The following is a 27,996-nucleotide window of genomic DNA, read 5'->3' on the forward strand; positions in this document are numbered from 1 at the left end:
ATCACAGACATCCTAGTGTGGACTTCCATCCATCTTCTGTACCGATTCTCCTCACGAGGGTCGCGGGGGTGCTGGAGCCTATCCCAGCTATCTTCAGGCAGTAGGCGGGGGACACCCTGAACTGGTTGCCAGCCAATTGCAGGGCACACAGAGACGAACAACCATCCACGCTCACACTCATAACTAGGGGCAATTTTGAGTGTTCAATCGGCCTGCCATGCATGTTTTTGGAATGTGGGAGGAAACCGGAGTACCCGGAGGAAACCCACGGAAGCACAGGGAGAACATGCAAACCCACACAGGATGGCCGGATTGAACCCATGACTTCGGTATTGTGAGGCCATCGTGCTAACCAGTCGGCCACCGTGCCGCCCTTAGTGTGGAACTTGAGGACCCCAAATGGAAAACACCAAAACCTGCACCTCACATGCACATTTTGTTGACTAACCAATTAATCCATGTGGTTTTCGGTAAACTATTGTCAATTGACGCTATCTCAAGTTGACTAACTGTTTACTATTTATGTGATTAACCACAACAATTGAACATATGCTTTGACATTTGATTGTTTGTTGTTTATCTTTTTATGTCTACATACTAGATGACCATAATCATAATTAGTGTCTGTTGTTTCTGGTGTAGGAATGTCCAGGCATCATGCAGGACCAGAAATAGCCAACTTCTACTCGCTGTCTCCCGGAGGAGTGGGACAGCTCACGCCGCCACTGGGATGGTGAGTCCATCCCTAAGACCTGAATATGATCCATCAGTCAATCAAATCGATCAATCTCATCTATTTTGCTCCCACTCTCTTCTTCAACTAAATCTTGACACCATTGCAGGTTCTCGCACCACATGGTCCCGGGACCGCCGGGTCCTCACGCCACAGGGATCCCCCACCCGGCCATCGTCAATCCCCAGGTCAAACACGAGCCCCTGCACGAAACCGACATCATGCACATGTGAGTCCCACCGCCCTCTTTCGTCATGGTGTCACGTTCAGGTGTTCCGCCACGCCAGTTGCAAACTAGCCTACCTTTGAAGTGAGCGTCTTATCTATCGGCTCGGGTTTGCTCAAGGGGCTTCTTTAGCCTCAAGGATGGTGGTGTTGGACTCAGCCAACACCAGATGCTGGTCCCAGATGATACCGCAACACGCCTGATAGCATGCTGAAGAGGTGATGGCCGATTGCTGCATTAGCCACGGTCATCTTGGCGTCTTATACGAACGTTTCACCCAGAGAGAGCGAGAGAGCAAGAAAAAGAGTGACTCTTTTGGACCATGTGTTCTAGAGAAATGAGATTACAGTGGCACCTTGACTTCTGGTGTGTGAACCTTGGCCACCAGTGGGCACTCATTGGAATTTAGGCTTGTCTTAAGCAAGTATTTTTCAAAAAAGAAAAAGATCTCAGCCTGATATACTGCTGGACAAGTGGTTGCGTTGTTATGTCACCGTTTTTTTTTTTAAATGACCCCCTATTGCTCTTTTTGTGCTCAAGCCAAAACAAAAAAACTTACAGCTTTCTGCCGTCTGGTAGACTTTTTGTGTCAGGGAAACAATTGGAAGTGAGTTGAGGACTTTCATTTCAACAAAAATGTGTCCTTTGCTGCCATTTTGGGGCATCTATTGCAAACTCTTTCAGTGACGTGTTGGATTTTTCGCCGTATGCAACAGGACGAGTACTACCGGCGTGTCGTCTTTAAATGTTGTAATACACGGAATATTTTAATTGCCTCCCGTCCTCAGATGTAGTTTCTGAGCCATGACCCGAGGTGGGAGGCTGCCTTCTCCTAAATATTGATCAAGGAATCCGAAATTTCAATTTTGGTGAATCGATAAGCGGTGTGGATAATGACATGACATGACCAAAACAGGGAGACAGAACGGAGAAGCCAAATGGCGCCTTGATTTTCCAAGATGTAAAATATTAAGGAAGGATGAGGGGGGAAAAAACAATCTGCACAGTACGTCATTGGGGGGAAAAAACTAATGAAACAGCCACATGAATAGAAGATAAACAACGCGACTCAACTACTTGCACATGTGGTAGGGGAGGCGATATGGTAACAGCCCAGACACACTGCACGACGTATTTTGTCACACTTTTAGCACCCTCGCCCTGTCTTTTGCCAATTATATCTTTTGACTCTTTATGTATTTCGGTTAACAGGAAGCCACAGCACGAACAGCGAAAGGAGCAGGAGCCCAAAAGACCGCACATCAAGAAGCCTCTCAACGCCTTCATGCTCTACATGAAAGAGATGCGTGCCAACGTGGTGGCCGAGTGCACGTTGAAGGAGAGCGCCGCCATCAATCAGATCCTGGGACGGCGGGTAGGTGGCGCTCGCTCACGCATACATTTTATGAGGTGGGGCCGTGACGGTGGTAATTGTCCGTCTGACGTTTTAATCAAGCCAGTTGGAATTGGACAAGTTTTAAGCATGAAAGTGCAAAGCCATGGTAAATGCCTTCATGAAAGATCCCCACAGCAAGGCAAAGAAAGATGATTTTGCCCTCACGTCTAGTCTTTTATTACGATGGGTCGCTCTGAAAGGAAAAACAAGAAATCGCATTACGAGATTCATGTGTCACGAAATCGCAATACTGACAACGGAAAAAGTTGTGCATTCAAGTTGTAATATGAAATAAAGTTTTAAATTTTTTAGTTAAAATGTGCACAAGTTTTAGATTAAAAACTCATCTATTGTCGATATTATAGTTGAAATAATTTGAGTACGCTGAAAACTATAGTTTCAGGATTAAAATCGTAATTATAAGGAAAACGTTATAGATTTAAATTTACAAAAACAATGTTGCATTTTCTAAAAGTTGTAAGTGTAATCACAATGGAATATATAGTCGTATAATTTAAAAGAAATTGTTGTGAAAATTCAATGAACACAAGAATAACTTCCATTTCATTCTTGTAAATCTACAACGTTACAATTTGAAACTATTGTACTTTTTTCGTCAAAAATATACAACTTAATTCCGGTGAAATTGCAATTTCTTCCCCAGAAAAAAAAATGAAAACTTACTTTTTTTTAACCAATTTTCACCAAAATATGGAATTTTTTCCCCTCCAAAATATAAACCTTCATTTTCAAAAGATGAAGACTTGAATCATGAAAATATACGTTTTATCTTGGAAATGTATTACTTTTTGTATTGAAATTACAACATTAATCCAGAAAATAAACAACTTTATCCTCTTATAATTGACAATATTCTCCCAAAAATATGACTGTAGTCTTTAAGATTGCAACATTGTTGTTCTAGAAAGTATAAAGCTTCACTCTCTTTAAATTGCAAATATAGTTGTAAAAATATTCAACTTTATTTTTAGAATAACCTTGTAAAATTACAATTTAGAAATCTAAATTTTTTGGGGGGGCTGATTGAATGATTTTCATTCTCGCAAAGCTACGGCTCTTATCTACAAACTAGACACATTTTATTATCAGAAAAAAAAGTCTAACTTTGAAACTATATAACTTTTATTCTTGTCAAATATACAACATTAATCTCTAAACTATACGATTTATTTCCGTAAAATTCCAACGTTTGTCTCGTAGTTAATATTAGCTAATATTCCTTTGCGCTATCATTTGCTTTATACCTGCTTTATTCCTCACCAAACATTTTGTTATCGTAAAAAAACGCACAAACAATACAATAACTGACAAGTTTTTCTCCTTTTGTGCTAAAAACAGTGGCATGCATTATCTCGGGAAGAGCAGGCTAAGTATTATGAGTTAGCCCGCAAGGAACGACAGCTCCACATGCAACTCTACCCAGGCTGGTCTGCCCGAGACAACTATGTAAGTACCAACAGTACAGCTCTGCAGAGGTGCCAGAATGTGTGCGCGCACGCATGACGATATGTGTGGGCGTGTGTGTGTGCGTGTGTGTGACAAGTTGTTTCTCCCCCCAAAAAAAACAAAAAAAAACAGAGGCCCCTGCTTGCCTGTCTTTGTTTTAGCCTAATGTGTAATTCATAGCGTTGGATAGATTTTAAGTGGCACTTTTTATGGCCACCGCCAGTGAAATTAGATGGCTAATCATTACGTGGTTGTTTGATGTTCAGATTTTTTGAAGAGCCTTTAAAAAAAACAGCATTGTGCACACATGTGTATGGCAGTAAAATAATATAACATATTCAGGATAAATTAAACTACGATAAATATTTTCAAGAACTATCAAATTGTCGATATTTAAGTCAGGATATTATAAGAGAAAGATAGGTTTTTCATAGTTTTTAGAAAAAAGTTTTTCAGGATTGAAGTAATATGACGTTACTTCAGGTTTTTTTGCGAAAAAAAGCGGTATTTTTTCTGGAAAAAAAGTTGGACATATCTTCGATAAAAGTCAATCACTTTAAAGAAAAATAGTTACTTTTTGAGAACTTTTTTTCTATTTTGAATATTGAGGTTGTAATCAGTGAATTAAGTTTATTTTTTGCAAACAGTTGGATTTTATATCGAGAAGTGTTTGTGAGAAAGATTTTGAAAAAAAAATCGAAATTGAAATCATAAAATGATGTGAATAAAGTAGAATATTTTACTGACTGTTGCGATAGTATAAAAATAATGTGGCGAATTTTAAAGAATTAATAAAAATGTAATTTTAAAGATAAAATACAATTTTTCACTTTAGGAGAATAGTCATTCAATCATTTTTTTCATGACAAGAGTGACAATATTTTGATTAAAGTATTAATTACTACAAGAATAAAGTCACATTTTTTTAGATAATTTTTTAAAATATATTTTTGGGATTTTCAAAATAAATAAGTACATACATATCCAACAAAAAAGTTAGATATTTTTGAAAAAAAACTCTTACTCCTGCGAGTGTGTGTGCATGCGTGGGGGGGGGTGTGGGCGTGTGTGTGTGTGTGTGTGTGTGTGAGCAGGAGAGAGAGAGAGAGTGAGAGAGAGGGCGAGAGAGAGTGAGAGAGAGAGAGAGAGAGGGTGAGAGAGAGTGAGGGAGCGAGTGAGAGAGAGCACCAGCCTTTATGAAAAGTGTGGCTCCGGCACTCACGTTCACTCCACCACCGGCCAAAAAAAAAAAACCCCATAAAAATAAGAATTTGAAAAATAAAAGTGCTTTGTGGTGTTTATCTGCCTCCCCTCGGACATCAACGGCATCCTTCCTCCTTTCCTGCCTCTGCTGCTGCGCCGCCAAAAACAAACGAAGAGCTGAGTGACATTTCCTCACCAGTTATATTGATATCGAGTGTAAAAAGAAATTCGCCATGGTATAATAGTACAACTAAAATAATGCAAAATCACTTAATCTTTGATGCGCTGCATTTTATACTCACAATTTATATATATATATATATATATATATATATATGTGTGTGTGTGTGTGTTGATATACTGACAGTTTCAAGTATTCCTCGAGCACCCCCGACCGTGTGTGTGTGAGTCTCCTCTATGCTGGCAGATTAGTTCGTGAATAAATGGATTAGCAGGGAACCAAAAGTGCTGCCCATATTTGAGAACCTTGAGAGTCTATACGTATATTCTACCCCCTTCATCATCTCCTTGGGGTGGGAATAAATCCTCAGTACTTCTTTGGGAAGAAAATGTAGATTTGCCATTGAGCTTAATGGGAGTGAGCATTTTTAATTGCATTTTCATGAGAATGTCATTAAGGGGGGCCACAAAGACTGGATTGGTCATTTCCATGCAGAGACAATTTAGTTGCACATGACGTTCAGAAACGTTGCCACTCTCCAGGTTGAAATAGGCCATCCATCAACAGTATTGGTTGATGCAGCGTCATAAAGTCCAGTTTTTCTTGGAAAATGCAACGTGAAAATCCATTTTTAATCATCTCCAACGTCGTCCTGTTGTTTAGATCAATCATAGGTAGCAACCAGTCACGACTCACGAGTTTTCTGTGACATTCGCAAGATGAGCTCTTCAGCACTGTGATGTCATCTTCAGTCGACAGAAAATAGCAACATGGCTGACTCCTCAGATGGATAAAAAGGGCTACATTTTGCTGCTTAATCCATATTCCACAAACGCAATATTAATCAGAATAGTGCACTTCAAACATAGTGAGGTGCGCATTGAATATCTTGTACAGAAACAATTACACTTGATTCCCCCTTTAAGATCAATAAATCAGCGGGATAATCACAGCAGAACCAATCAGATCACAGAAAAACGCTGACGTCACTCTGAGAATTGGTGAAGATACAGAGTGGTGAATCTAAAATCTGACCGGTTAAACAAAATGAAAGCAATTTCAATGGTGTGTGTGATCGACGCCGGCACTCTGTATTTTGAAGGCGTTGGGTAAATGAAACTGAAATTATTTTGACCACAAAATAAAAAATTAACCCACGAACGACTGCGCAGCCAAGACCTATTGTTGAAAAAAAATTACTACCATTACATGGTTTGAGTATGTCGGACTGAAAAGAACGTTGACGTAATGGAATACTCAACTTCGAGATCTCTTTCATGACTTTAACATCGACGACAAAAAAAAAAAAATCGTTAGTGCTACATTCCCCAATGGAGACGCGTTCCCTCTCAGCTCGGCTGTTTTGTTGTTGGCGGCGGCAGACTTTCCGGAGTGTCCGGGGGGCATGCCGGTGGGATGTCCGGCAGGGGATGAGTGAACATGACAGTCAGCAGCAGCAGCAGCAGCAGCCAATCAGAGTGGTCTAGTGAACGTGAGTGCTGGAGCCACACTTTATGCGTTCCTCTGTATATTTTTAGGGGAAGAAGAAGAAGCGGAAGCGGGAGAAGATCCAGGAGTCGGCCGCAGGTGAGTTAATGCGCCCGCCGCTCGCCCTCCTACGACGTTTCCATCTTGTCCACGTCACGCCTCCTTTGGGATTAGTCTGGCTGTTCTCGCTGCGGCTTGGAGCTGTGCACGTTTGTTTGTCTGTCTGCTCAATGTTGCTTCCTGCTGACCTCGTTTTTGAGACGTTTTTGAAACACTCTACCACTAACACACTGATGAGGTCATCGCTAGGCAAAAAAAAAAATAAGAAATGCAACCTCCAAAGTCGAACTCAACACATCCCTGGAATACTGCTCCACTTATATGCTGTACTTTTATTTTATGCTGGTCTACTTTATGCTATTTTATTTTTAAAGTCAGACGTTTTTCCCGTTTCTTTCAATTTTTTTCTTAATGTTAATGTTATTTTATTTTGTAAACTGATTTGAATAATAGTAAAAGTAAAATGTATATTTTAAGTAACGTTAAATTCTTATTATTACCTACTGATTACTCTCATTCTAATTATGAAAGAGTCACAGTTTTCTTACTCAATACCATCACTTATTTGAATTCAATTCTCCAATCGACATTTTAATCGTAATTTATTCAACTTAAACAGGCAGCCAACATCAAGACTGTACCACTTTAGTCTAAAACTTCTCAATTATTTTCTATTACGCCCTCTGACGAAGAAGAAAACATTTTACTCTCCGCCACAAGTATAAATCGTATCATTTATCTACGAAATTGTTATTAGTACACATCTGCATAACATTAATCCTTATTAAAATAAAAGACAAAAAAAATATAGATCAGAAACATAACTTCATTAACATTGTTTTTTTTTTTAAAAAGTCTGCTATGGAAATATTTGAAGTGGACTAATTTGCTTGAAATGTTTAAAAATTTAAATCAGAGCGCCTCTGCCACCTACTGTAGTGGAGGTGCCATTACACTTTGTTCTAGAACGACAAAAGTGTTTTAGGTGGTCACTAGTTGAAAAGGATTGTTCTAAAAATACAGTTAAGGCTCTCGAGAGTCTTTCGATGTTGACTGGTGTTTTTGAAGAAGTATACTTTTAACCAGGAAAGATTTTTTTTTTTTACTTTTAGAATTCTTATTACGCTTTATGTCCGACCATTACGTAGCACGCTCCAATGTCCAAGTACAGTGGCTCTCTGCTTAGAAATCGGAAAATAAAAATATATTGTGAAAAATATTGTACTCAAGATTAGCAAGATCAAACGTAAATGTTTCAAAGTTAAATCCAACTTAACTAATATGCTGTACTAAAGTTGTGTCTTGACGTTTTAGCTGCTCTAACATTTTGCAGTGAAGTACTCTTGATTTCCTATTTCCTGTCCTGAATGGCCGTGGTCACAATTTTCCTCTTTGCCGTCTGTGTTGGCATCACAACAACGCGCCCAAGAAAAAAACCAAGCACACTTGTTGAGTTAATACTTTAAGTGTTCACTAAGCTAGTCTCACGTTAAGTCCATGACGCCTATTCAGTGTGCCTGGGAGGCGAGTTTCTTCACCGTGAGACTCAATGTAGCTAACTTTGCGCTTCATTTTTTATGATTGATTTCAAACTTTTTGTTTCTTTAGCTATGCCTGAACAGCCAAGACCTGCATTCTACGGTGCGTCCTCACTTTTTTGTGGTTACATCCCACCCAAAAGTCAAAGAAAAAGCAAGTTCTTTCAACCAAGTTTAGCTTTGATTTTCAAACTGTACGTTCGACTTGTGAGGTTGCGCTGTTATCTTGTCACTGTTTTACAACCGAACAGGCGGCAATGAGCTCATGCTGCCTCCAAATCCTCCGGTCCCTTTTTAAAAGATGCCATTTTCTGCAGGTACGGGCCAGAGAATGAAAACGGCGTACATCTGAGAAAATGGTAAGACACACCTCCCCTTTGCTTCTGTTAGCTCATCACGTCAGAAGTCTCTTTGTAAAAAGCGATACAGACTAATCCTAAAAAAGGTCCATGCCAAAGTCACTGTGTCCATTAAAATGTGTGTGTGTGTGGAGCAGCAACATTGGATGATTGCATTAAACAAACAAAAAACATGTGTGTTCATCTATTTTGATTAAAAGGATAAATCTAGATCGCCCCCCCCCCCAGTTTACATCATCTTTGCTCCATATGGTCCACATGTGTCATGTCTCTTTTGTCAAGCAGACGTTCAGGAGTTTTTTTTTTTAATGAGCTGTTTTGCCTTAAGAAGATTTCACGGTGTCTGTTATATGGTCGTAACAAAAGGCGGGATGTATTAATTGAGGACTTGTCGAAAAGTGTCTCCAGTGCTCATTATTTGGCAACCGAATTTGTTTGTTTGAGAGGATTTTTTTCCCTTCAATTTGCCTCCCCGTGATCACTTTCAGTTAGCCAGTTTTGTATATGTTTACATTTTTAAAAAAAAGGATTATATTTCTAACAATAGCACCTCTGATTTATCACCAACAAATGTTTCAAGACAAATGTTAAATATCTTCAGCTAAAAAGAAAATTCCCAAAGAAAACACATCTTTTTGATGAAAGCTATGACATTTTCAACAAAGATGTGAAAAATTTATGAAAAATTCATGTATTTTTAGCAAAAAAGAAAAACATTATCAAGGAATTGATTTTTTTTTATAGAAGAGTTGTTTTGTTAAAAAAAAAGTTATTTAAAAACTCAATTCTTTTTATGATACTTCAGGAAAAAATGTATGTTTGACATGTTTTTGACAAAAACAACTTAAATTTTCAAAAATTGTGATTTACATTTTTAAGGAGTAAAGTCGTACATTTACAACAAATAATGTTAAAGGAGAATCAATCTTTTGAAAAATTTTCAAGGAAAAACTTTGACTTTTGAATCTTTTCTTTACTTTTTTCGTGAAAAAAAAAGTCACGTTCTAACTGTTACTAACAAGAAAATATCTTCAGAAAAAAAAAAATTAATTTCATTCCAAAGGGACAAAGACAAAAGAGCAATATTTTTAAGAAAATGTTCTTATGGGAATTTTTTTTTTTTTTTTTTTATGAAAAAGGGCACATTTTAGACTGGAATCTTGAATCATCTCAACTTTTTTTTGTGGTATCGGAAATATTTTTATTATAAAAATTATGAACAAGGAAGAGAGATGTATATTTTCACAAACGTGTAAAAAACAAAAAAAAAACATTTCCCTTTTACCAATTTTCACACTTTGATGTAAAAAAATAATAATAAAAAAGTCAATTTGTCAAACGACTAGTTCAGTTGAACAACACAAACAAACAAAGTTGCACATTTTCGACACCCCTCTGGCTCATATTCAGCTGACTGGGACAGGCTCCAGCTGCCCTTAATGAGGACAAACGCCGGAGAAAATGCATGGATGGATATTTACCTCCCTGCCATCATCCTGTTATTCCACCCCCAAAAAATCCGGTCACTTGTGACTAATCTGCTCTTCGTGTCAAAAATGGCGCAAAGGTTTCCACCCCGTCCATCGATTTATGACCCAGTAGCACCCCAAATTGGGCTGCATTTCTTTTTTTTCCCCCTTCCTTCCCCCTCCTCCTTCCCCGTCGTCGTATTCTTTGGCCACAGTTGGCTTTCAAAGCGCTAAGAAGGCAGCCTATCTCGGATCCAATAATTAGCAGCGCCTAGCCGCGGCGGGATGGACACCTCCGTTGATTCTCGGTGACAGCCCTTGACATAATATGCATAATGCCGAGGATCCTGCCGCAATTCCTCGAGCCCTCAATTTATGCAGATCCCACAGAGCCGGATTGAGGTTAGCTCCGTTTAGATGCCACAAAAAAAAAAGTGTTTGTTGAGTTTCCTTGCAGCCTGGCTAGCATCCGTGGTTGTTTTTTTTTTTTTACTTGGCTTTGACGTTGCAATGCATTGTGATTCAGCCTGGAAAATACACGGATGAATAATGTAAAATATTATATTTTGTCATAATTTCGGAAAAATATATTTTCTATGTTAGCATGCTTATTAATTTATTCATTTATTTATTTTAATTTGGTAATTTTTAGCATTACACGGCCACACTGAACAACAATCAGATGTACTGTGATCTTAATTTTTTATTTTTTATTTTAGTAGATACCTGAAGTTACACTGGATTTTTTTTTTGTCCCAGTTTGACCCAAAAAATTGGCTGTATTTTTTTCAAAATCAAATTACTCTGTTGTGTTGTTTCATACATTAATGCTAATAACTGTTTTTAAATGATTTTGCAGTTTCATATTCATCTTATTATGACACTGTTACATTCGCCCGTAAAATCAGTTAGTTATTGTGTTATTGTTAGCGTCGAAATGTTACAGTTGTGAAATAGTCGTGCAGTTTTATATTCTTAAGCATAGGAGTGTTTGGCATTTTTGGATGGACAACGCATTTCTGGCCACAGTGGACTTATTTTTTCAAATATACAATTCCATCGTGCCGTCATCCGCAGCAATGATATTACAATGAATGTATGTTCATTTTTTATTTACAAGATTGGAAAGTTCTTGTTTGTGTTCAGTACGTACGTAACTAATTTGGTCATTTTCGGTGCTGGCTGACCACACTGGACAACCGTTGACCTTGTTTTGAAAAATTCAATTAGTTGATCATGTTGTCACTAGCACTACAATGCCACTTTATTTATTCATTTCACAACAGCTGGGGATGGAACAAAGCACTTTCCATATGTTGTAATAAATTGATGGTAACGTTAGCGTTGTAAAATGATCATACAGTATTTCAATTGATAACAAAGAAAAGAATCTGACCTATCAGTTAATCGTTTTTAAAAAGAACTTGATATGAATGGATGAATATTTGATGGTAGAATGTGAAAGCAAGCTTTGTGTCATCCTGAAGAAATTTCCCATTGTTGATTTGTGTTCCGCTTCCCATCTGCAGGGGGAGCCCAGGAGCAAAACTAAGAGAATTCCTTCTCGATATTTTACTTTACTGATATCGTTTTTCGTTACGAGCATCAATTCAGTGCGCTTATGTAAGACCAAGCCGAGTGGTTTTAAACATTTTGACGTGGGTTCTTTTGTACTTGTAAGCCAGTCAAAACACGAGACCACCGCACAGCTCGCCACCGCCTCCATGGAACAAATCTTCCACAAGTGGCGCTCTGATTCCCAAACTTTCTAAGAATGCTCATTTGGCAAGAGATCATATTACTCGCCATTAAAAAAAAAAATTGAAATTCTTCATCTCCTAACAAAGGGGCTTTTAAAAAAAAAAAATCCAACTCTGGAACATCATCGCTGCGTCCCGTCACACTGGGGCCTGACTGCAATTAGGTAGAATGGAGCTCCACCCCCTTTTAATTTGGCATCGGAGCACCCCATTCCGAGGCCGCTGCGCTTCCCAGTGGCCTCCCACCAACATTATCAAAGTAATGTGGATGGGAAGAGTGACTCCACAGATGAGAAGAGAAGAGGTTTTAGAAGTGTCTTTAAAAGGAGGATAGAAATGCAGATGAGCAAACACATCCAAACAATATATTTATTCTTTATTCAAAAACATATAATGAAAACTTTTTGTTTATCCTGGAATTCTTTTTTTCCCTAAAAATGTGCAACTTTTTTATTCAAAACCCATTTTTCGGCTGACTTATGTGGGCAATAATTTCATTTGCTTGATGCTTTATTTCTTAAGTACAGCATACATTTATGAACGAAATCAAAAGCTACATTCTTCAGGTTCATGTTTTTGTACTTACTCCTTCTTGTACAGTTGAACACATACTGAAGGACAAAGTATTGTATAACGATCAAATTGTTTCCCTGTATTTCATACTTTGTTGTTGAAAGTGTTCAAGGACCAAGCCGAAGTGTTTTAATTAATTGCATACATTTTTTAAACAGTCGGCCGATTAATCGTTTTTTGTGTCCAAATATCGGAATCGGTCCATATGGGTCGGGCCCATAAACAACGATGAGATGCTCTCGTGGGATACATATGTGGTCTTCCTCCACCGCGTCTGATATTTGTCCTCCTTCCTTTGAGAGGAAGCGAGCATGAAAAGAAGCTTGTTGTAAAGCCTCAACTGTGTTTGTTGACACGTGGCCTGTTGTTTAGACTGCTCCCCTGCGCGCGTTAACCCGGAGTCACGGGCCCATTGTGAAGCGCCACGCTAAACGCCATGAGGGTCTTTGTCATGTCTCCAGCGCTTCCTGAGTCCGAGTCGCGGGACCTTGCCAAACGCTTATCTGCAGAGGAGGGGGGGGGGGGCAGCATGAGGCAGGAGGGGACATATTGTTATGTTTCATTCAATTTTCTGCTCGTTAACCCTCTCGTTATGTCCCTCCAAGGATTTTGAACGTGTTCATATGCGATGGTTTCTTAGGGTTGCGCATCAGTCACTGCAGTTAAGTATTTTATGTGTAGTGATCACCAGTCATGGGGGCAACGCGTTACAAAAGTAATGTACTTCGGTAATATGTTAAATGTCAGAAATCTATTAGGTGGTACCAAAGTAGTTACTCTTACGAGTTACTCATGACATTTTTGTAATATTATTGCAGTTACTATATCAGCACTTTGATTATTAAGCCAAAGAAAACCTTTTAAAATGTCAATTGTAGAAGTAGAGTTACTTGCTTGTCAAAGGTAGTAAGGCATTAGAGTTGATGACAGAAGTCAATTTTGGTCAGAACATCCACCGTCATGATTTCAGGACATAAATTGTATAACATTTAAAATACAAGCAAGAAACAATCCGAAGTAAAAAGTAGAAATTTGCAATTTAGATATGATTTGAATGAATGGACGATCCGTCGCAGTATGCAAAATGGGGATCACTCTGATTGGCTGTTAGTTAGAAAATGTAAATTTGTCTGCGCTGGCTGATGATGTCACGCTACAGCAACTCCAATTTAGTTTTTTTATTTTTTCCGATTGGTCATTCCATTCCTTTTAAAATCACCATTACATATGAATCCAGATTTTTTTTTAAAAAGTTAGTACTAAGTAACGTATTACTTTGCACAGATGGTAACATTGTAAAGAAACTGACTATCAAATCCAAGTAACTAGTAAGTAGATATACCATTTTGAAAGTCACTTGCCCAATACTACAATTAAAAAAACTATCCGGAAACTTTTATGACCGTCAAGTTGACCATTGACAATGGATTGCTTTTCAAAAGCTGTTTTCTTTGAGTTTTTTTTCTTTCTTTCTTTTAAATCTTGATGCTCAAGTTTTGTATCCGTCACTGCAGTGGACAAAACTCAAAAGCTGCTTTCTTCTACAGTCTTTGCACAAGTCTGGTTGTTAAAGTTGAACATCAATCCCTCCAGCGCATGTCAGGGTGTCAGTCCATCCACTCCCTTGTTCGCCGGCATCAGCTCATGCATACGGAGAGAAACTGCTTTTGAAAAGTTGCCCACTGTCGTGACTGATGCCACATCAATACACACGAATGGAGAAGAAAGCATCTTTTGTGTCGCTGTCCACTGCCGTGTGTGCGCTCCCTGAAGTGCGCAAAGTTCTGACTCCCTTTCCTTTCCCTCCCTCGTCATGTTCACTTTCAAGCGGGACCACAGCGAAGGGAGCAGTCATTGTTCTGACGCTTTGAACGTGCCGCCGCCAACACCCCCTCAGACTGATCTGTGTTGGTGGGGGGGGGGCACGGCCAGACTGGAGCTGTTTGGGCCCCCTATGGTTGCCGCGTCTGATGTGGCCAGCGCCTCCCATTAGTCACACACGCACATGCCTGCGGTTTGTGGGTGCACTTTTTCAGGTTCCAGCCCTTCCCAGCTGGCCTTGCCACGGCTCGTTATTAAAAATAAATACAAATAAAAGTGAGTGGGCCAAGGAAGCGGTGTTGGAGAAAGTGCTGAGTGTGCAAAAACTCCCCCCTCCTTCTCCTCCAGGTGCCTCCTTTAATGGACACGCTCATTTTTATCCTTTCCTGGTGTAACTTTTACTGCCGCTTTTGAAAAGAATCCGTCGCTAAATGTGCGATGTCACCTGACCGCTTTCTCACAAGGTCCGTTGAGTTGTCATCTCATCAGGGCTGCAAAAAGTCAAACATGAAATTACTAGTTAGTACTTCCAAGTTGTTCTCATTTCTAACAATTAGTATTTTTTTTAAAAACAACTTTAATATTAAGTTCAGTCGATCTGTTTGTTTTTTTTTTTTTTTTATTATGCTATCGTAGATAAAGAAACAAAAACAAGTTAAACCAAAAACTTTTTGTAAAAAAAATATACAACTTTTTTTTGTCTAAAAATGACTTTGGGAAAATGATGTTGATTTTGATGTTGCCATGCATCTCATTATCTAAATAGGTGAAAGTGCAATGGCTGTTTGAAGCCACATTTCATTTTTTCTTCTCAAAAATGTCAAACTTATTTCCGCTTTTCATGTTGTTTTTCACTCCAAAATATTTTTTGGTCAAAAATGACACAGAGGCTTATTGTCTGGTTAAAAAAAATATCTATATATTTATCAGAGGCTAAAAGTAAACTGAATTTAAGTTTAAGACCTCACAATGTCATCACAAATCTAATCATCTGAACATGCAAGCTGCAGTGGCCGCATAAAAACACATTTTGGTTGCGTTAAATTCTGTCTAAAAGACATTAGGGAATAAATCAGTTAGTGTGAAAACAGAAAAGTATGTTTGTTTGAGTCGGAATTGCTGCAATACTCAACTATGTCCCATTAATTTTGTCCAGCTCGTGTATTTTCCCTCCGCCATGTTGTTTGTGGCCTCTCTTCCAGCCTCTTTTAAGACACCAATTTGTCTGCTGTGTTTTCCTTCTTAATGGCACCAGAAGAAACAACTCAGCAAAGGGGGGGCGGGTGGTTAAAATGGATGCTCAGAGGCGGGCCTTTCGCAGCCACGGCCCCCTTTGATTGGGCGCGCGGGAGGTTGAAAGCGGCGATTGAGACGTGAGGTCGCGCCAGTTATCTTAACCTCACGCACTTCAAACGCCCGGCGGAGAGCTTGTGTCCCGGGACAGGGATCACCGTGCGTGTGTGTGTGGGGGGGCGTGTGTGTGTGCGTGTGAGAACAGAGGAGTGATTCATTTCCTGTGAAAAGGGAAAAAAAAAAAAAAGGCTAGCCAGCATTCCTGAGTGCTAATGCAGGCGGGAGGAGGTGGAGAGGAGGGGTCAAGTTGCTCCTGAATCCTGGTGTTTGTGTCGGCCGGACCTTGTGAAGTGTTGGCCCGTTGCCGACAGCACACGCACACACATATACTTCTTTCCCGAAGCAGGAAGGCCGAATCGTTTCATGTCTGCGGCGTCTGCAAGGGTGGGAGTTGGGAGGGCCTGCGAGGTTGTGCTGAGATGTCGGGATGGGGCGGGCGGAGGCCGTGGTCGCGTTCATGCAACATGTGGTGAAGATGTTTAGAATGCGGCTGAAAGGAAGATGCTAACTTGAGAATGCATGTCAATGATTTTTGCTATTTTTGTCATTATTAGCACTGGTCTACTTTTGGCTTCTGCGTTTGGTGGGTGATTCAATTTGTTACACAACTATGAAATTTGAAAAAAAAAAAATGTATATGTTATAAATGTGTATATATATATATATATATATATATATATATTTATATATATATCATTTGTTTTTTGTTTTTTTTTTGCTCATTCCATACCCTTCGCTATGATGATAGGTGACCGCCATGTCTTTCTGTCATCACAGGAGGGAAACGGAACAACTTCTCCACATGCAAAGCAAAGGCAGCCGATGCGGGGCCTCTGCTCGAGATGGAGGCCTGCTAAGATTCCATGAAGACCCTCAGAGGACCAACCTTAAAAGCACCCAACCCAAACTACCCCACCTGCTCATCACTTATCACCTGACACCTCCTAAAAGTTACACCTCACACTCTCCCTGTTGGAAAGACACTGAACTGAACACGACAATCACCATCGCTTATGTTCTTTCACTCAAAGCGTGTGTGTGCGTGCGCGTGTGTGCGTGTCACTTCCTGTACACACACAAGCGCGCTAAAAGAAACACACACTACCTGCACTCTCCAACTAAGTTATTATAAGTTATTTGTTAGCTTTTTTGTCAAATTCAGAAGTGAGAAAGCTACAGAGCGCAAGAAATTAGTGAAGCATAGGTAAGCACAAATATTGATGCTACACAATAATAAATATGTTGACTATATTTTTCCATATATGTAGTATAAAACCCTCGGAGCGTTCCCCAATTGGTTCAGGTCAACATTCCCGCTTTTTCACTGGAGTCCAGCGACCATTTCGGGGTTCCCGCCCCTTCCGACCAAACGGAACAATCACCTCTTGTAGATTGCACTAAGGAACATGGAGGGATCTCGTTCTCATCTCATCTCCACACGTGTTTTTTTATTTGATTTTTATCAATAAGTTGGACCAGTTGGTTGGCCAAAAGGATCAACGATTTTTTTGTTTTGTTTTTTTTTTATCTTGAGCCTTTGTTTTTAATTTCATGGTGTACATTTTTTTAAATATTGTTTACATATATATATATATATATATATATATATATATATATATATATAGATTATGGTGTATGAACGTAAGCTTTGGACACAGGAAAGCCATTGATTTTCTTTTCTTTTTCTTTTTTTATAATCTTGTAAACTAACGTTCGTTCTGTTCGGGTGTGTGTGGATGTACTTTTTCCTCGGTCATTTTCCTTGTTTTTTTTTTTTGTTTTTTTTTCAGGCAACATGCGAGAGTGAGGCCTAGATTTTATGGATGGACAAGCAGACAAATGAAGCAGATATTATATATTTACTCCAGCACTTGGCAGTCTCTTTCATTGCAATGGACCTTTTTTTTCCCTCGTAGCAAAATAGTGAGCTCTTTGTTTTTTGTTTTTTTGTCGTCGTCCCCACCACGCAAGCATCTCTGTAATATTTTCTCTATTTTACTATTGCTCCACAATGATGATGATTTTGATGATGATGACTATCCCGTGTTGATATGATTTGGGGTCACTGTCGTCTTGGAGGAGCACTTTTGCTTCCCAAGTGGTCGTCTTTGAACTGTTTCCACGTTTTTGTTTTTTGTTGTTTTTTAAGAAAAATCAATAAAAAGGCACCATTTGCTTATTTGATCACGTTTGTGTGTGTGCATGTGTGGTAAGTTTTGGGAAACAATATTTTCAAGAAAAAGAAATAAAAATCTTGACGACACCATAAGCTGGTCGCCAGCCAGTCACAGGGCACACACAGACACGGCACCGGACGGGAAACGATCACGCGTTGTCCGCACACAAGTCAGGGGAGTGCACCACTATACCATCAGTGACCACAAAGCAAAAAAGCTTGTAATCAGTCATTGTAATGTAATTTGTACCACAATAAACATGGACCAGGGGAAACAAAAGAGTGAGTTGAATTCAAAAGAAAATGATCAAAGGTAAAGGCAAAAAGACAATCTCCAAGGAACTTGATGTTTCTGTGACTGCAGTTGCTCATAATCAGAAATTTGAGATTTCAGATTGCATCAGCCGGCAATATTCGAGCCAAAAGGGAAGACTGTAGTCTGAAAATACAGACATTTGTGCTGCCAATGGGCATCAAACATCATTACTGGATCTAGCATTTCGGTATAGTAGGCATGGGCAAACTACGGCCCTATCATCCAATAGGACCACGCCAAAATCTGGATCTTTTTATCCCCTAGCTATCTTTTTTTTTTTTTTAATCAACACCTGCATTTTTGGGTTGGCGGGCGTTTGTTAAGAACCCTGGTAATCACTGTTATAAAAAAGCAAGACTGGAAATTGCCACGCTTCACATTGAGAAGTCAAAGAGCTTCTGGGAAAACATCCTACCGACAGATGAGGCAAAACCGGAAGTGTTTGACAAGGCACGTCAGCTCTATGTACACAGATGTAAAAACGAAGCATACTGCCAAGAAAAGAACACTGTCCCAGCTGTGAAACATGGAGAAGGCTCTGCTATGTCCTGGGGCTGTTTTCCTGCATCTGGCACAGGGTGTCCTGGATGTGTGCGGGGTACACTGAAATCTCAAGAGTAACTAACTATGCTGTTCAGTTAATTTTTGTAGGCCGGCCACACCGGGGAAGGACCAGCACTGCCATTTTCTCCATTTCCGGATGATGACTCTCACCATTCTCTGCTGGAGTCATAAAGTTTTAGAAACGGCTTTGTAACCATTTCCAGACCCATAAATGTCAATTACTTTTTGAATTTCTTTGGCTCGATGCATTTAAGCCAACTTTATTTTGTCTGAATAGCCACAGTTGATACACAGATTAATTATTTCAGTTCAGACCGCTGCCAGCCATACAGAACTCGTCTCCCAAGTGGACAATCGCTAAGTCAGAGCATAACATCAGGCAACTGATTGATAGCTCGTAACTCTAAGCACCACTGTACAATCAAATGATACAAATGTATATGTAGAGTGCTGTTTATTATAGGATAGGATACTTTATTGAAAATGGATCCGATTAAGTCTACAATTAATACTTTTGGGTGATAAATTGAGATGAAACCATTTACCATGCGCTATTCAAAAGCAACAGCACCGCCGTGTGTTCATTTGAGGAATGACAGGTAACTCAGATACAAAAGCCCAAGTCATGCTTTTCGACGATTAAGGCCAGAACAGGGCAGAGATCTTTAATTGTTCAAATGCATAAAAAACTAATTTAAAAAACGAACTAACAATTGGTAAATGTTCACATATGATCGACAATTAGCACATTTTGGTAGTGCAGATCTCATCAGCTCATCATTCAGGAAAATAGGCACATCTTATTTATTATAAATCACATTATCATTGAAGTAACATTGAAGTTCTTCATTGTAGACTTCTCCAGGTTAGGTAGTTACTTCATGACTAAAGTGAAGCTACTTGTACTTGTAGAACCCTTCTCCAGTCTTTTTTCCAAACTTTCCATCTGCGACCAGCTTGTTGAGCAAAGGGCTCCGGGCAAAGAGAGGATTATTTGGCTCCATGGCGCTCCAACCTGATCACAACGAAAACAGTTAAACGCGAGTTCAGATTCATTTGTCATTCATTTGGACTCACCATCTAAAATGAACTTGGCTGTATCTAAGCCAACATAGTCCAGCAGCTCAAAGGGTCCCATTGGGTAACCAGCACCGAGCTTCATGGCCACGTCAATGTCTTCTTTGGACGCGTGACCTGCAATCACGTGCATGTCACGACAACCCGGTGTCCACTGTAGTGACCGATGCACAACTTAACATGCAGATTCATGCATATGGACTTTTGACTCGCTCTCAACTATAGTCAATGGGGTTGGGTACCATTTGAACGTCGATGATTCTGGTTCCTCATTTTGAGTCCGTCAATTCTCATTTTTTTTCGGCTGCAGGGTCAAAAAGTTTGCATGCTTCAAACTAGGGGTGTTCACTCAACTCAACTGACTGTAAATGAGTGAACATAATTTATTTATAATTTATTATGCTGATTTGAAGTACTCTTTTGACTAACAGAACAAGTCTAGATGAGTAGCAGGTACAGTATGAACGCTTAAAACTGATGTAAAAAAATGAGCTTACCTGCCTTTTCAAATAACATTCCTGCAGTGGTGTGGACACATTTGTGGCTTTTGCAGCAGACGAGTCCAAGCATGCTTTGTATTAAAAATACATTGAGGCTAATTTTAGCTGGTGATTTGCATGTGACTTGAGCTGCCGTAGAGTGGCAAGATATTTACATGTTAGTGACAACAGAGTTGCAAATCTATGGACACTCATTTCTTGAGCATGTGATGAGAATTTTCATTTCAAATTATGTCACACGGGGCAGCGGTTTACACAGAGATGCACATACAGATGCACGAAAGCAAAGAGTGGTTTCACACCTCTCTCGTGCAGACGGACGGCCTCCAGCATGTAGGGGACGAGCAGGCGGTTCACGATGAATCCTGGTGTGTCCTGAAAGGAAGTGGCGATTAAGCGGCTCGCTCTGCGGTTCATTTTCCTCACAGAAGGAAAAACGACAACATTTCCATCCTTCTGTCGTACCTTGCAGGACACGGTTGTTTTGCCCAGCGCATTGCTAAAGTTCACCAGGGATTGGAACGTCTCCTGGCTCGTGGCCGGTGTTCCAATGACCTGTGGACCAATTATATCATCCACGTGGAGGTACTAGGTTCAATGTTAAATTTTGGTGGAACAGAAATACAGTAATAGTCATAGAGGTCATTTATTTAGTTGAATGCAAACAGTATGAGTGTGGATGTCCACATTGTGAGATGAATTAACAACACATTATGAACGAGGTTGTGTGTTGGGTTACCTCGACCAGTTTCATCATGGGGACCGGGTTGAAGAAGTGCAGGCCACCGAAGCGATCCAGCCTCGAGGTGGCGCTAGCGATGTCGCCGATAGGCAGCGACGAAGTGTTGCTTGCAAATATGGTGTGTCTGAGAGAAAAGAAAAAAGACAAAAAGCAGTGGGAGAAATAAAAAGACAAAGGAGTGGAAGGAAGAAAAAGAGAAAAAGGAGCAAAAGACAAAAGACGGAAAGAACGAGGCACGAGAAATAAAGAGAAAAAGGAAAGAAGAAAAAAGAAACACAATGAAAGAAAAAAAATTAAAGAATGAGATAAAGAAAAGAAAGAGGGAAAGAACGAAAGGTAAAACACAAAGGAGAGAATTAGAGCAAGAGAGAGAAAAAAGAAATAGAAAGAAAAAGATAAAAGAATAATTTATTATTTAATTAATTTGTTTTGATGATGGTGCTACCAACACCAACAAGACTTAAAATGGAACAGCGCACTCCAGGAGCATCTAAAAAAAGGGTGGAAAAAGTAAATTTATTTTACTAGTTCAATCCAAAAAGTTCAATTTAAATATTAAATAAATTCACTAGACGCACAGTGAGACAGTCGTGAGACAGTCCACTCCTTAACGTGCGCTTGTAACATGGTCGCAACTTTAGAAGGAAAAGCGCACAGGAAGCCACTAAAGTTGCAACGCTTACGCTGGCGCCGCCTTGTCGAGCATGCTGAAAAGATCCTGTTTGACTTTCAGGTTTTCCACAATGGCCTCCAGCACGAGGTCTGTGCTTTGGACGGCTGTGGCGGCATCTGTGGTGGTAGACACGTTTCGCACAACTTTCTCAATGAACGCCTCACCGGCCTGGAAAGAAAATACGAACACCTCGGGTAAACTAATTACACGTCATCTCTTTCACCAAGTTCAGCTACAAACCTCAGGCTTGTCAGCAAACTTTTTCTTGACTACTCTCTTCAAGCTCGCCTCCATGCCCTTGACCGTCTTCGTCAAGATGGCGTCTGACATGTCCACCATCGTCACCTGGTGGCCGGTCGACGCAGCGACCTAACGCAAACATTCAAGTCCGAATTAGCGGGCAAAGAAGTGCACGTGATGCTGTTTCATTGTTTTGTTTTTTTTGTTAGTTTTTTTACATTTCACTACAAAAGAAATCTTAATTTATTTTAATTCTATTGTATAAAAAAGTTTTTCAGTTTTGATTCAGCGTGAAATCTGTATTGTTTTTGTGTTTTGCGGTGTTTTACCGTTTGTTATTGATTTATTGTTTTAAGTGTCTATGCTGTTGTATGACTACTTTTGATCCATAAGCAGCAGTAGTTGTATCCAATAAAGTTGAAACAATTAAACTTCTAGTAACAGAAATGACACCTTGACGGGCGAGCTGACATTTCAGAGAACAGAATATTTTATACAATTAAGAAGTCATTCACATTATGCCTCTTTCGACAATGGATTTAACAGTGGTCATTTATTAAGGTGACAGTTTGACTTAAGTAGATATTTTTATCTCCACCACTTTCAACCTGGAAACCGTAATAATACATATTTGACCTACTCAAGAACCTAGACAATGATTGACATATAATAACTTCAGCTACTCGGGCACAAAGCAGGCATGCGGTGACACCTGCTGGCCAAAATTGTAACTGCAGTTAAGTGGGACTTACACTGTTCGAACTTGGCGTAGTGTGTTCATTGAATGACATACATTTTATATTTCCAAGTCAGGCAAATGGTTATGAAACTGCAGCATGGATAGCAGCAAATGCTTTAAATTACACTTCAGTATCCCAGTTCTGCTCTTCATGAGGGGACCATGCTCTCGTTGACACGCAGTTAGCCTCCTAGCTGTTCGGCTAAAACGCCAAAGCTTCATTTTCGGCCCACCTGAGCGATTCCCGCACCCATTTGTCCTCCGCCGATGATGACCACATGCTTGATGGCCACACTCCTCAGGGCCGACGAGGAAAAAGCTCTGCACAACTGTTTCCCGATGAACGCCATGACGACTACAAGGAGCTGGACGCTTACTGGAAGCTAACAGGACAATCATTGGTCACGTGACGCCAAGATTCCTACGTAACTTTTGACACACTTTGATGACGTCACGTAACAGGTGTCTACAAGCCAGCTGAGGACACGAAGTCGTGGGGGGGGAATAAAAATGTAGTCACTCAAAACTTGTACAGTGCAGGGTTATTTTGGATTTAAAAAACAGCAAATGATTGAAGACTGTTGCTTTATGTTTTTCATTTATTGTTTATTTATTTATTTATTTAAAAATACATCCCATTGGCTGTTCTAATTGTACATCAACATTCTAGAAAACACCTCATTGCATTGATCCACGTCACATAATTTATGGACACTACAAGCATTTTTGATAGTCGCAACATTATAGTACTGACCCAAAATGACACAAAGTGTATCCAAATAAAGTGTCATGTGACTGTATGTAATAAATATTGTACTGTCTGCATTTCTGGGCATCCAACGACTTCACCCACGAGGGCTGACGCACACGGCGAAGGGACACGGTGCCAGTGTCAGGCCGAAACATCCGTGCATAGGAGGTGGCGGCGTTCCCTCCGGCAACCGGAAGGTGAAGGCCTGCAATAGGCCGGTGACCATGAGAAAGAGCTCCATCTTGGCCAGCTGCTCGCCCATGCACACCCTACGACCTGGCAGACAGTAGAGCGAGAATGGAAAATTATATCAGTTCACACACAAATTTGCCATTTCAGGATGAGTATCGTACCAATCCCAAAAGGCATGAAGCACTCTTTTCTCTCCAACTTGCCCTCATCGTCCAGGAAGCGCTCCGGCCTGAAGCAGCCGGGCTGGTCCCACACGACTGGGTCTCGATGGACGGACCACAGGTTGGGCAGGAGGACTGTTCCTTGCGGGATCGTGAAACCTCGAAAATCTACAAATGCACAAATGTAAAAAAAAAAAAAAAAAAAAAAAAAAAAAAATAGTGCAATTAAAATTAAGTTAATTCTGTTTGACTAATCAGATTTGAAATTCAGCTCACTGGGCTACTGCACTGGCTCTCGATTACATCAGCAATTTTAAGTCCTATAATTGGTTGGTTGGTCAACTAGTTACAGCCAACTATGACTGATAAAAGAAGAAGTTTGTATTGATCTGAACACAATATACTTGAAAAAAAATCTCTGGTGAGTATTATCTGTTTTATTGAAATGTTTCATGTCTGAGCCCTTGTTTTTGTGTTTTGTTTGCTTTGCTTGCCTAGTATTGTTTAGAAATGTATTTTGTTGTTTTGTTATTTTTTTATGTACAGCACTTTGTTGTCTTAAAATTTGCCATGTAATTAAATAAATGAAAAATAATATATAAGTAAATAAAAAGTTAATAGAAATTTCCAAAAGTAACTGTAATTTAAGTACCCGTACATGTTTCCCCAGTAATATCCGGGTATATAATATACTATAATATAATATATTTGTTGCTAAAACAGGAATCAGTAAAAAAAAAAAAAAGGGAATTTGCACACCAAAAAAACACATTACTTCCTTGGCAGAAGTAAAAAAAAAAAAAACCAAAAAAAAAAAAAACCCTGATTTATGAATGAAGTCACCTGTGGTCTTGGATGCCATGTGTGGAATTCCCAGTGGAACCACGGCGGTCAGCCTCTGGACCTCCATGATGGTGGCCTCAGTGAAGGGCAAATGTCCCCGGTCAGTCAAAGACGGCACACGGCGTCGTCCCACCACATCGTCCACCTCTGCCTGGACCTTATCTAAACCCATGGTGGAAGCAAAAATCTTAATCCTAATTCTTCAATCCATATTCTAAATTCTTACCTTCATCAGGGCCATGGGTCACCTTGGACCGATGCCAAATTGTTTAGCTCTTTAGATTTTTTTTGCATAATTTTTTTTTTTAATGAATGGCCCAAATTATTTAAAAAACACATACACATTCAATATGTTTGCTACCAAAAAGTGTATATTTGGTGTGGGTTGGGTTGTTGGACTGGGTTGAATCAAAAATCGGAAAATATATTGAAAAAAAAAAAAAAATCAGCAAATACGTAAATCCGCCGGTGCCAAACAGTGAATATGTAGGGGTCGACAGTTCTTTAAGTTATAATATCACCATTCACAGCTAGGTGGCAGACATGTCTTACTTGGTCTTATACTGGGTCTTAAACTGCCCCACAACACACAAGACAAGAAGGCCTAATAACTTCTGCAGATCTATAATGATGTGCTGCACAAAGATAGTACCTCAATAATGTATTGATATTTTGAGTGAGTTGATTTGTCTGGGAAAAAAGCATAAATTGAATTCTTACACTTAATTATGTTTTCTTGTTCAGCAGTTTTGTACCATCCTACAATGCATATTTTTATGAACGAGAAAAAAGAAAGAACATTTTGTGGTTATTTTGTTGTTTGCTTCAAAGTCTTAAGTCTTTGTTGTTGGGTTATAATAGGTTCTTTTATAAATGCATTGAAAAATGTATTATCAAAAGTGAAGACATGTTGATTGAAAACTCTCAAAAAATTTGTATGATTGTGAGTGTGGATGGTTGCCTGTCTTCATGTGCCTAGCGATTGGCTGGCAACTAGTTCAGGGTGGACCCCGCCTAATACCCGAAGACAGCAGGGAGAAGCTCCAGCGACCTGGTGAGGAAAAGCGGTTTGGATAATAGATGGATGGATGGCATCCTACATGTTCTACACAAAGTGTGTGGTTCTGTGTGCCCCGCCCCCAATAGCCGTCCAGCATTTAGGTTGCGTATCCCAGCTCGATAGTTTCTTAAAAAAAAAAAAACACTAGAACGGATTATTGGGATTCCCATTCTTTACAATGTGGAATGGTGTTTTGCCATGTAAAATGCCATTAGGGTGGCATCAATTACTAGCAGATTTTTACTATTTGTGAATAGCAGGGGGACACTGTATTCCAATGGAAGCTACATGGTTGCCATATTTTTTTTTACCTTGGACGTGCGGATGCACGACCATGTAGAGCAAGACCCACAGAAGAGAGTTGGTGGTGGTGTCAGTGCCCGCAATGAAAAGATCACCAATGATGTAGAAGAGGTAGTCCTCATTGAAGTTGCTGTCCTCCACGCCCGCAGCTCTTTGGCTCGCCACCTCCGCCAGGTACATGTCCACTAAATCTCTGGGGTTCCCTGGGTCCAGCGTGTCACGGTGCTTGGCGATGATCCTCTTCAGGAATGCGGTGATGTCGCGCTCCACCCGCCGTAGCTCCCCAAAGGCGCCGAAGGGCAGGTGGTAGAGTGGTGGGAATACGTTGATGAGGATGGCGGGGCTGTTAACGCACAGCTCCATACCTCGAACCATCAGGCCCAGCAGGGTCCCGAACTGGCGGTCATCTTGGGGGAAGCGCTCACCAAGGGCCAAAGAACAGATGACGTTGGAGACGGCGTTACTGACCAGGGGCGTCAAGTCCAGGCCGCCTTTGCCAACTTCCCGACATAGTCGCATAAGCTCGGTTTTGACCGTTGCTAGCCCTTGGAGGATGCATGGCTCCAGGCTAAGTTTACCCACACCAAAAGTTCGAAGAGAGGCATGGCAGAACTTGCGGTGCTTTCTCCACACCGGCCCATATGGTGCAAAGACGATACCTTGGGGGGGAAAACATATTTGTCAACAGATAACATTTAGGAATGATGCAAGTTACTTCACAATTATCCATCCTAATTACTACAAACACTAAATAAATAAAAATTCCATCTTCAAAAATAATGTAATTTAAAAAAGTCAAAATACTAACAAAAATGACAATAAGTGTCTCAACTGAAGATGCAAATAACAATCTCAATAATTGATTAATGTGTCAATTTTGTCAATCTGATTTTTCTTCATAAGCTTCGTTCAAAATGTAAAATTTATTTCAAGTTTATAGTGCAGAAAATGTTGAGGAGCTAAAATTTGGAGGACTTGGAAAATTCTAAAGTAAAGTACATCCATAAATGACTAATCAATTATCAAAATTATTTCATTTGATAATTATTTGTAGATTAATCGGTGTTGTGTATTAATCTAGGTGTAAAAAATAAAACAATTGTGTTAACATTACAAAAAATTACAAAGGCATTAATAACTAAACACACCATTAAATATCTAAAAGAACATTTGATAAACAATTGAAAATGTCATACAATAGTCATTCATATTTACATTAAATAAGTCACATAAAAAGTCATGTATTTATATACATTGTCAAATTCCATTAAAAAATAGATCATTGAATAACTGAAAATGCCTTTACATTAAAAAAAACATTAAATAACTAGTCATTAACGTTATTGTAACAAAAATGTAATTGAATGTCATTAAAGAAGTAACAACTAAAATTGTCATTGAAGTTCATAAATTAAGTACTTGCATAATGAAAAAGTCCTTGGAGGTCCATAAAAACTCACCTTTGCGTTTGGTCATGATGGTGACCGCAGGGATGTCAGGCCTATCTGAAAACTCTTCGGTATGGTTCAGTAAAGCATCCCTGATGACGTCATAGCCGTTCAGCACCACTATTAGCTGCGTGCCTACAAACAAGCTGAACACGTCGCCGTACACCGCCGCTTGCTCTGTCAGCGCCTCCACGGGGGTCGAGCTCGGCTTCGACGCCTTCCCGAATCTCCTTCGGATGAACGAAGGGATGAGAAAAACGCCAAAATTGCCGACTATCGGCATGGGCTTGGGACCCGAAGGAATATTCGCCAGGCGACGGCGGCGTTTCAGGTCGGAGTGGATGAACAAATACACCACAAAGATGACGAGCAGAGTTACAATGTTTACTTCAGACAGCAGACAGTTGCTCCAAAACGGGAGCATCATGTCTAATTTATGGCGACGGTATGCTCAATTTAGCCATGTTTTCTTTTTTTCAGAATGTAAACACAGACGGTAATTATTCTTCCGGTGTTGTGGGGGAGCTGCTCTTCTATTGGTGGACATAAAAATAGGCTTCTCTGATAGGTTACATTTTTAAAAG

General features: G+C 39.8%; 3 protein-coding genes across 11 annotated transcripts in view; 1 reads left to right on the forward strand and 2 right to left on the reverse strand.

Annotated features, from left to right (window-relative positions):
* Nucleotides 1-17,811, forward strand: part of lef1 (lymphoid enhancer-binding factor 1) — a 59,704-nt gene extending 41,893 nt beyond the window's left edge. Inside the window, exons 5-12 of one of the 6 annotated variants that reach the window (XM_088302246.1) lie at nt 643-733; nt 843-962; nt 2,172-2,334; nt 3,715-3,822; nt 6,745-6,793; nt 8,363-8,395; nt 8,610-8,651; nt 16,405-17,811. In XM_088302246.1, coding sequence (XP_088158372.1) covers nt 643-733; nt 843-962; nt 2,172-2,334; nt 3,715-3,822; nt 6,745-6,793; nt 8,363-8,395; nt 8,610-8,644 — 599 coding nt within the window. In that variant the 3' untranslated portion in view covers nt 8,645-8,651; nt 16,405-17,811. The remainder of the gene's footprint in view (nt 1-642; nt 734-842; nt 963-2,171; nt 2,335-3,714; nt 3,823-6,744; nt 6,794-8,362; nt 8,396-8,609; nt 8,652-16,404) is intronic. The other 5 variants (XM_088302247.1, XM_088302249.1, XM_088302248.1 and 2 more) reach the window with 5 other exon arrangements.
* Nucleotides 17,812-19,136: 1,325 nt separating this feature from the next.
* Nucleotides 19,137-23,079, reverse strand: hadh (hydroxyacyl-CoA dehydrogenase). 3 transcript variants are annotated; one of them, XR_015844749.1, is made up of 9 exons: nt 22,888-23,079; nt 21,916-22,044; nt 21,686-21,843; nt 21,000-21,126; nt 20,726-20,815; nt 20,563-20,635; nt 20,262-20,331; nt 19,761-19,877; nt 19,137-19,698 (listed from the first exon to the last, which is right to left on the reverse strand). XR_015844749.1 is itself a non-coding variant. In XM_088303713.1 (8 exons), exons 1-8 carry the CDS (start codon nt 23,002-23,004, stop codon nt 19,580-19,582), a joined length of 930 nt encoding a protein of 309 aa, XP_088159839.1. In that variant the 5' UTR covers nt 23,005-23,078; the 3' UTR covers nt 19,137-19,579. The 3 variants fall into 3 exon arrangements, 1 of the variants encoding a protein (XP_088159839.1); XR_015844748.1 differs by having other exon boundaries at nt 20,258-20,331; XM_088303713.1 differs by lacking the exon at nt 20,262-20,331 and having other exon boundaries at nt 22,888-23,078.
* A 171-nt stretch (nt 23,080-23,250) lies between these two features.
* Nucleotides 23,251-27,938, reverse strand: cyp2u1 (cytochrome P450, family 2, subfamily U, polypeptide 1). Of its 2 annotated transcripts, none has more exons than XM_088302824.1 (5): nt 27,425-27,938; nt 25,973-26,623; nt 24,602-24,763; nt 23,801-23,926; nt 23,251-23,681 (listed from the first exon to the last, which is right to left on the reverse strand). In XM_088302824.1, the coding sequence occupies exons 1-5, from the start codon at nt 27,837-27,839 to the stop codon at nt 23,500-23,502; spliced, it is 1,536 nt and encodes a 511-aa protein (XP_088158950.1). In that variant the 5' UTR covers nt 27,840-27,938; the 3' UTR covers nt 23,251-23,499. The 2 variants fall into 2 exon arrangements, with proteins under 2 accessions (XP_088158950.1, XP_088158949.1); XM_088302823.1 differs by having other exon boundaries at nt 23,252-23,681; nt 23,759-23,926.
* Between the last annotated feature and the right edge of the window lie 58 nt (nt 27,939-27,996).

This window comes from Idiotropiscis lumnitzeri, chromosome 8, assembly GCF_059441095.1.
Source record: "Idiotropiscis lumnitzeri isolate Australia: NSW breed Sydney's pygmy pipehorse chromosome 8, RoL_Ilum_1.0, whole genome shotgun sequence".
Lineage (NCBI taxonomy): Eukaryota > Metazoa > Chordata > Actinopteri > Syngnathiformes > Syngnathidae > Idiotropiscis > Idiotropiscis lumnitzeri.

What these genes read in the sequence shown, in the direction of transcription:
- cyp2u1 (XM_088302823.1), bottom strand. Translation starts at nt 27,839, where the DNA reads ATGATGCTCCCGTTTTGGAGCAACTGTCTGCTGTCTGAAGTAAACATT. An exon ending in CATGGCATCCAAGACCACAG is followed by an intron (nt 23,927 to 24,601) that starts GTGACTTCATTC and finishes GTGCATTTGTAG; the next exon opens with ATTTTCGAGGTTTCACGATC. An exon ending in CTTCATGCCTTTTGGGATTG is followed by an intron (nt 23,682 to 23,758) that starts GTACGATACTCA and finishes ACTGTCTGCCAG; the next exon opens with GTCGTAGGGTGTGCATGGGC.
- hadh (XM_088303713.1), bottom strand. Translation starts at nt 23,004, where the DNA reads ATGGCGTTCATCGGGAAACAGTTGTGCAGAGCTTTTTCCTCGTCGGCC. An exon ending in CCATGATGAAACTGGTCGAG is followed by an intron (nt 20,816 to 20,999) that starts GTAACCCAACAC and finishes ATTGGTCCACAG; the next exon opens with GTCATTGGAACACCGGCCAC. An exon ending in AAACAACCGTGTCCTGCAAG is followed by an intron (nt 20,636 to 20,725) that starts GTACGACAGAAG and finishes ACTTCCTTTCAG; the next exon opens with GACACACCAGGATTCATCGT.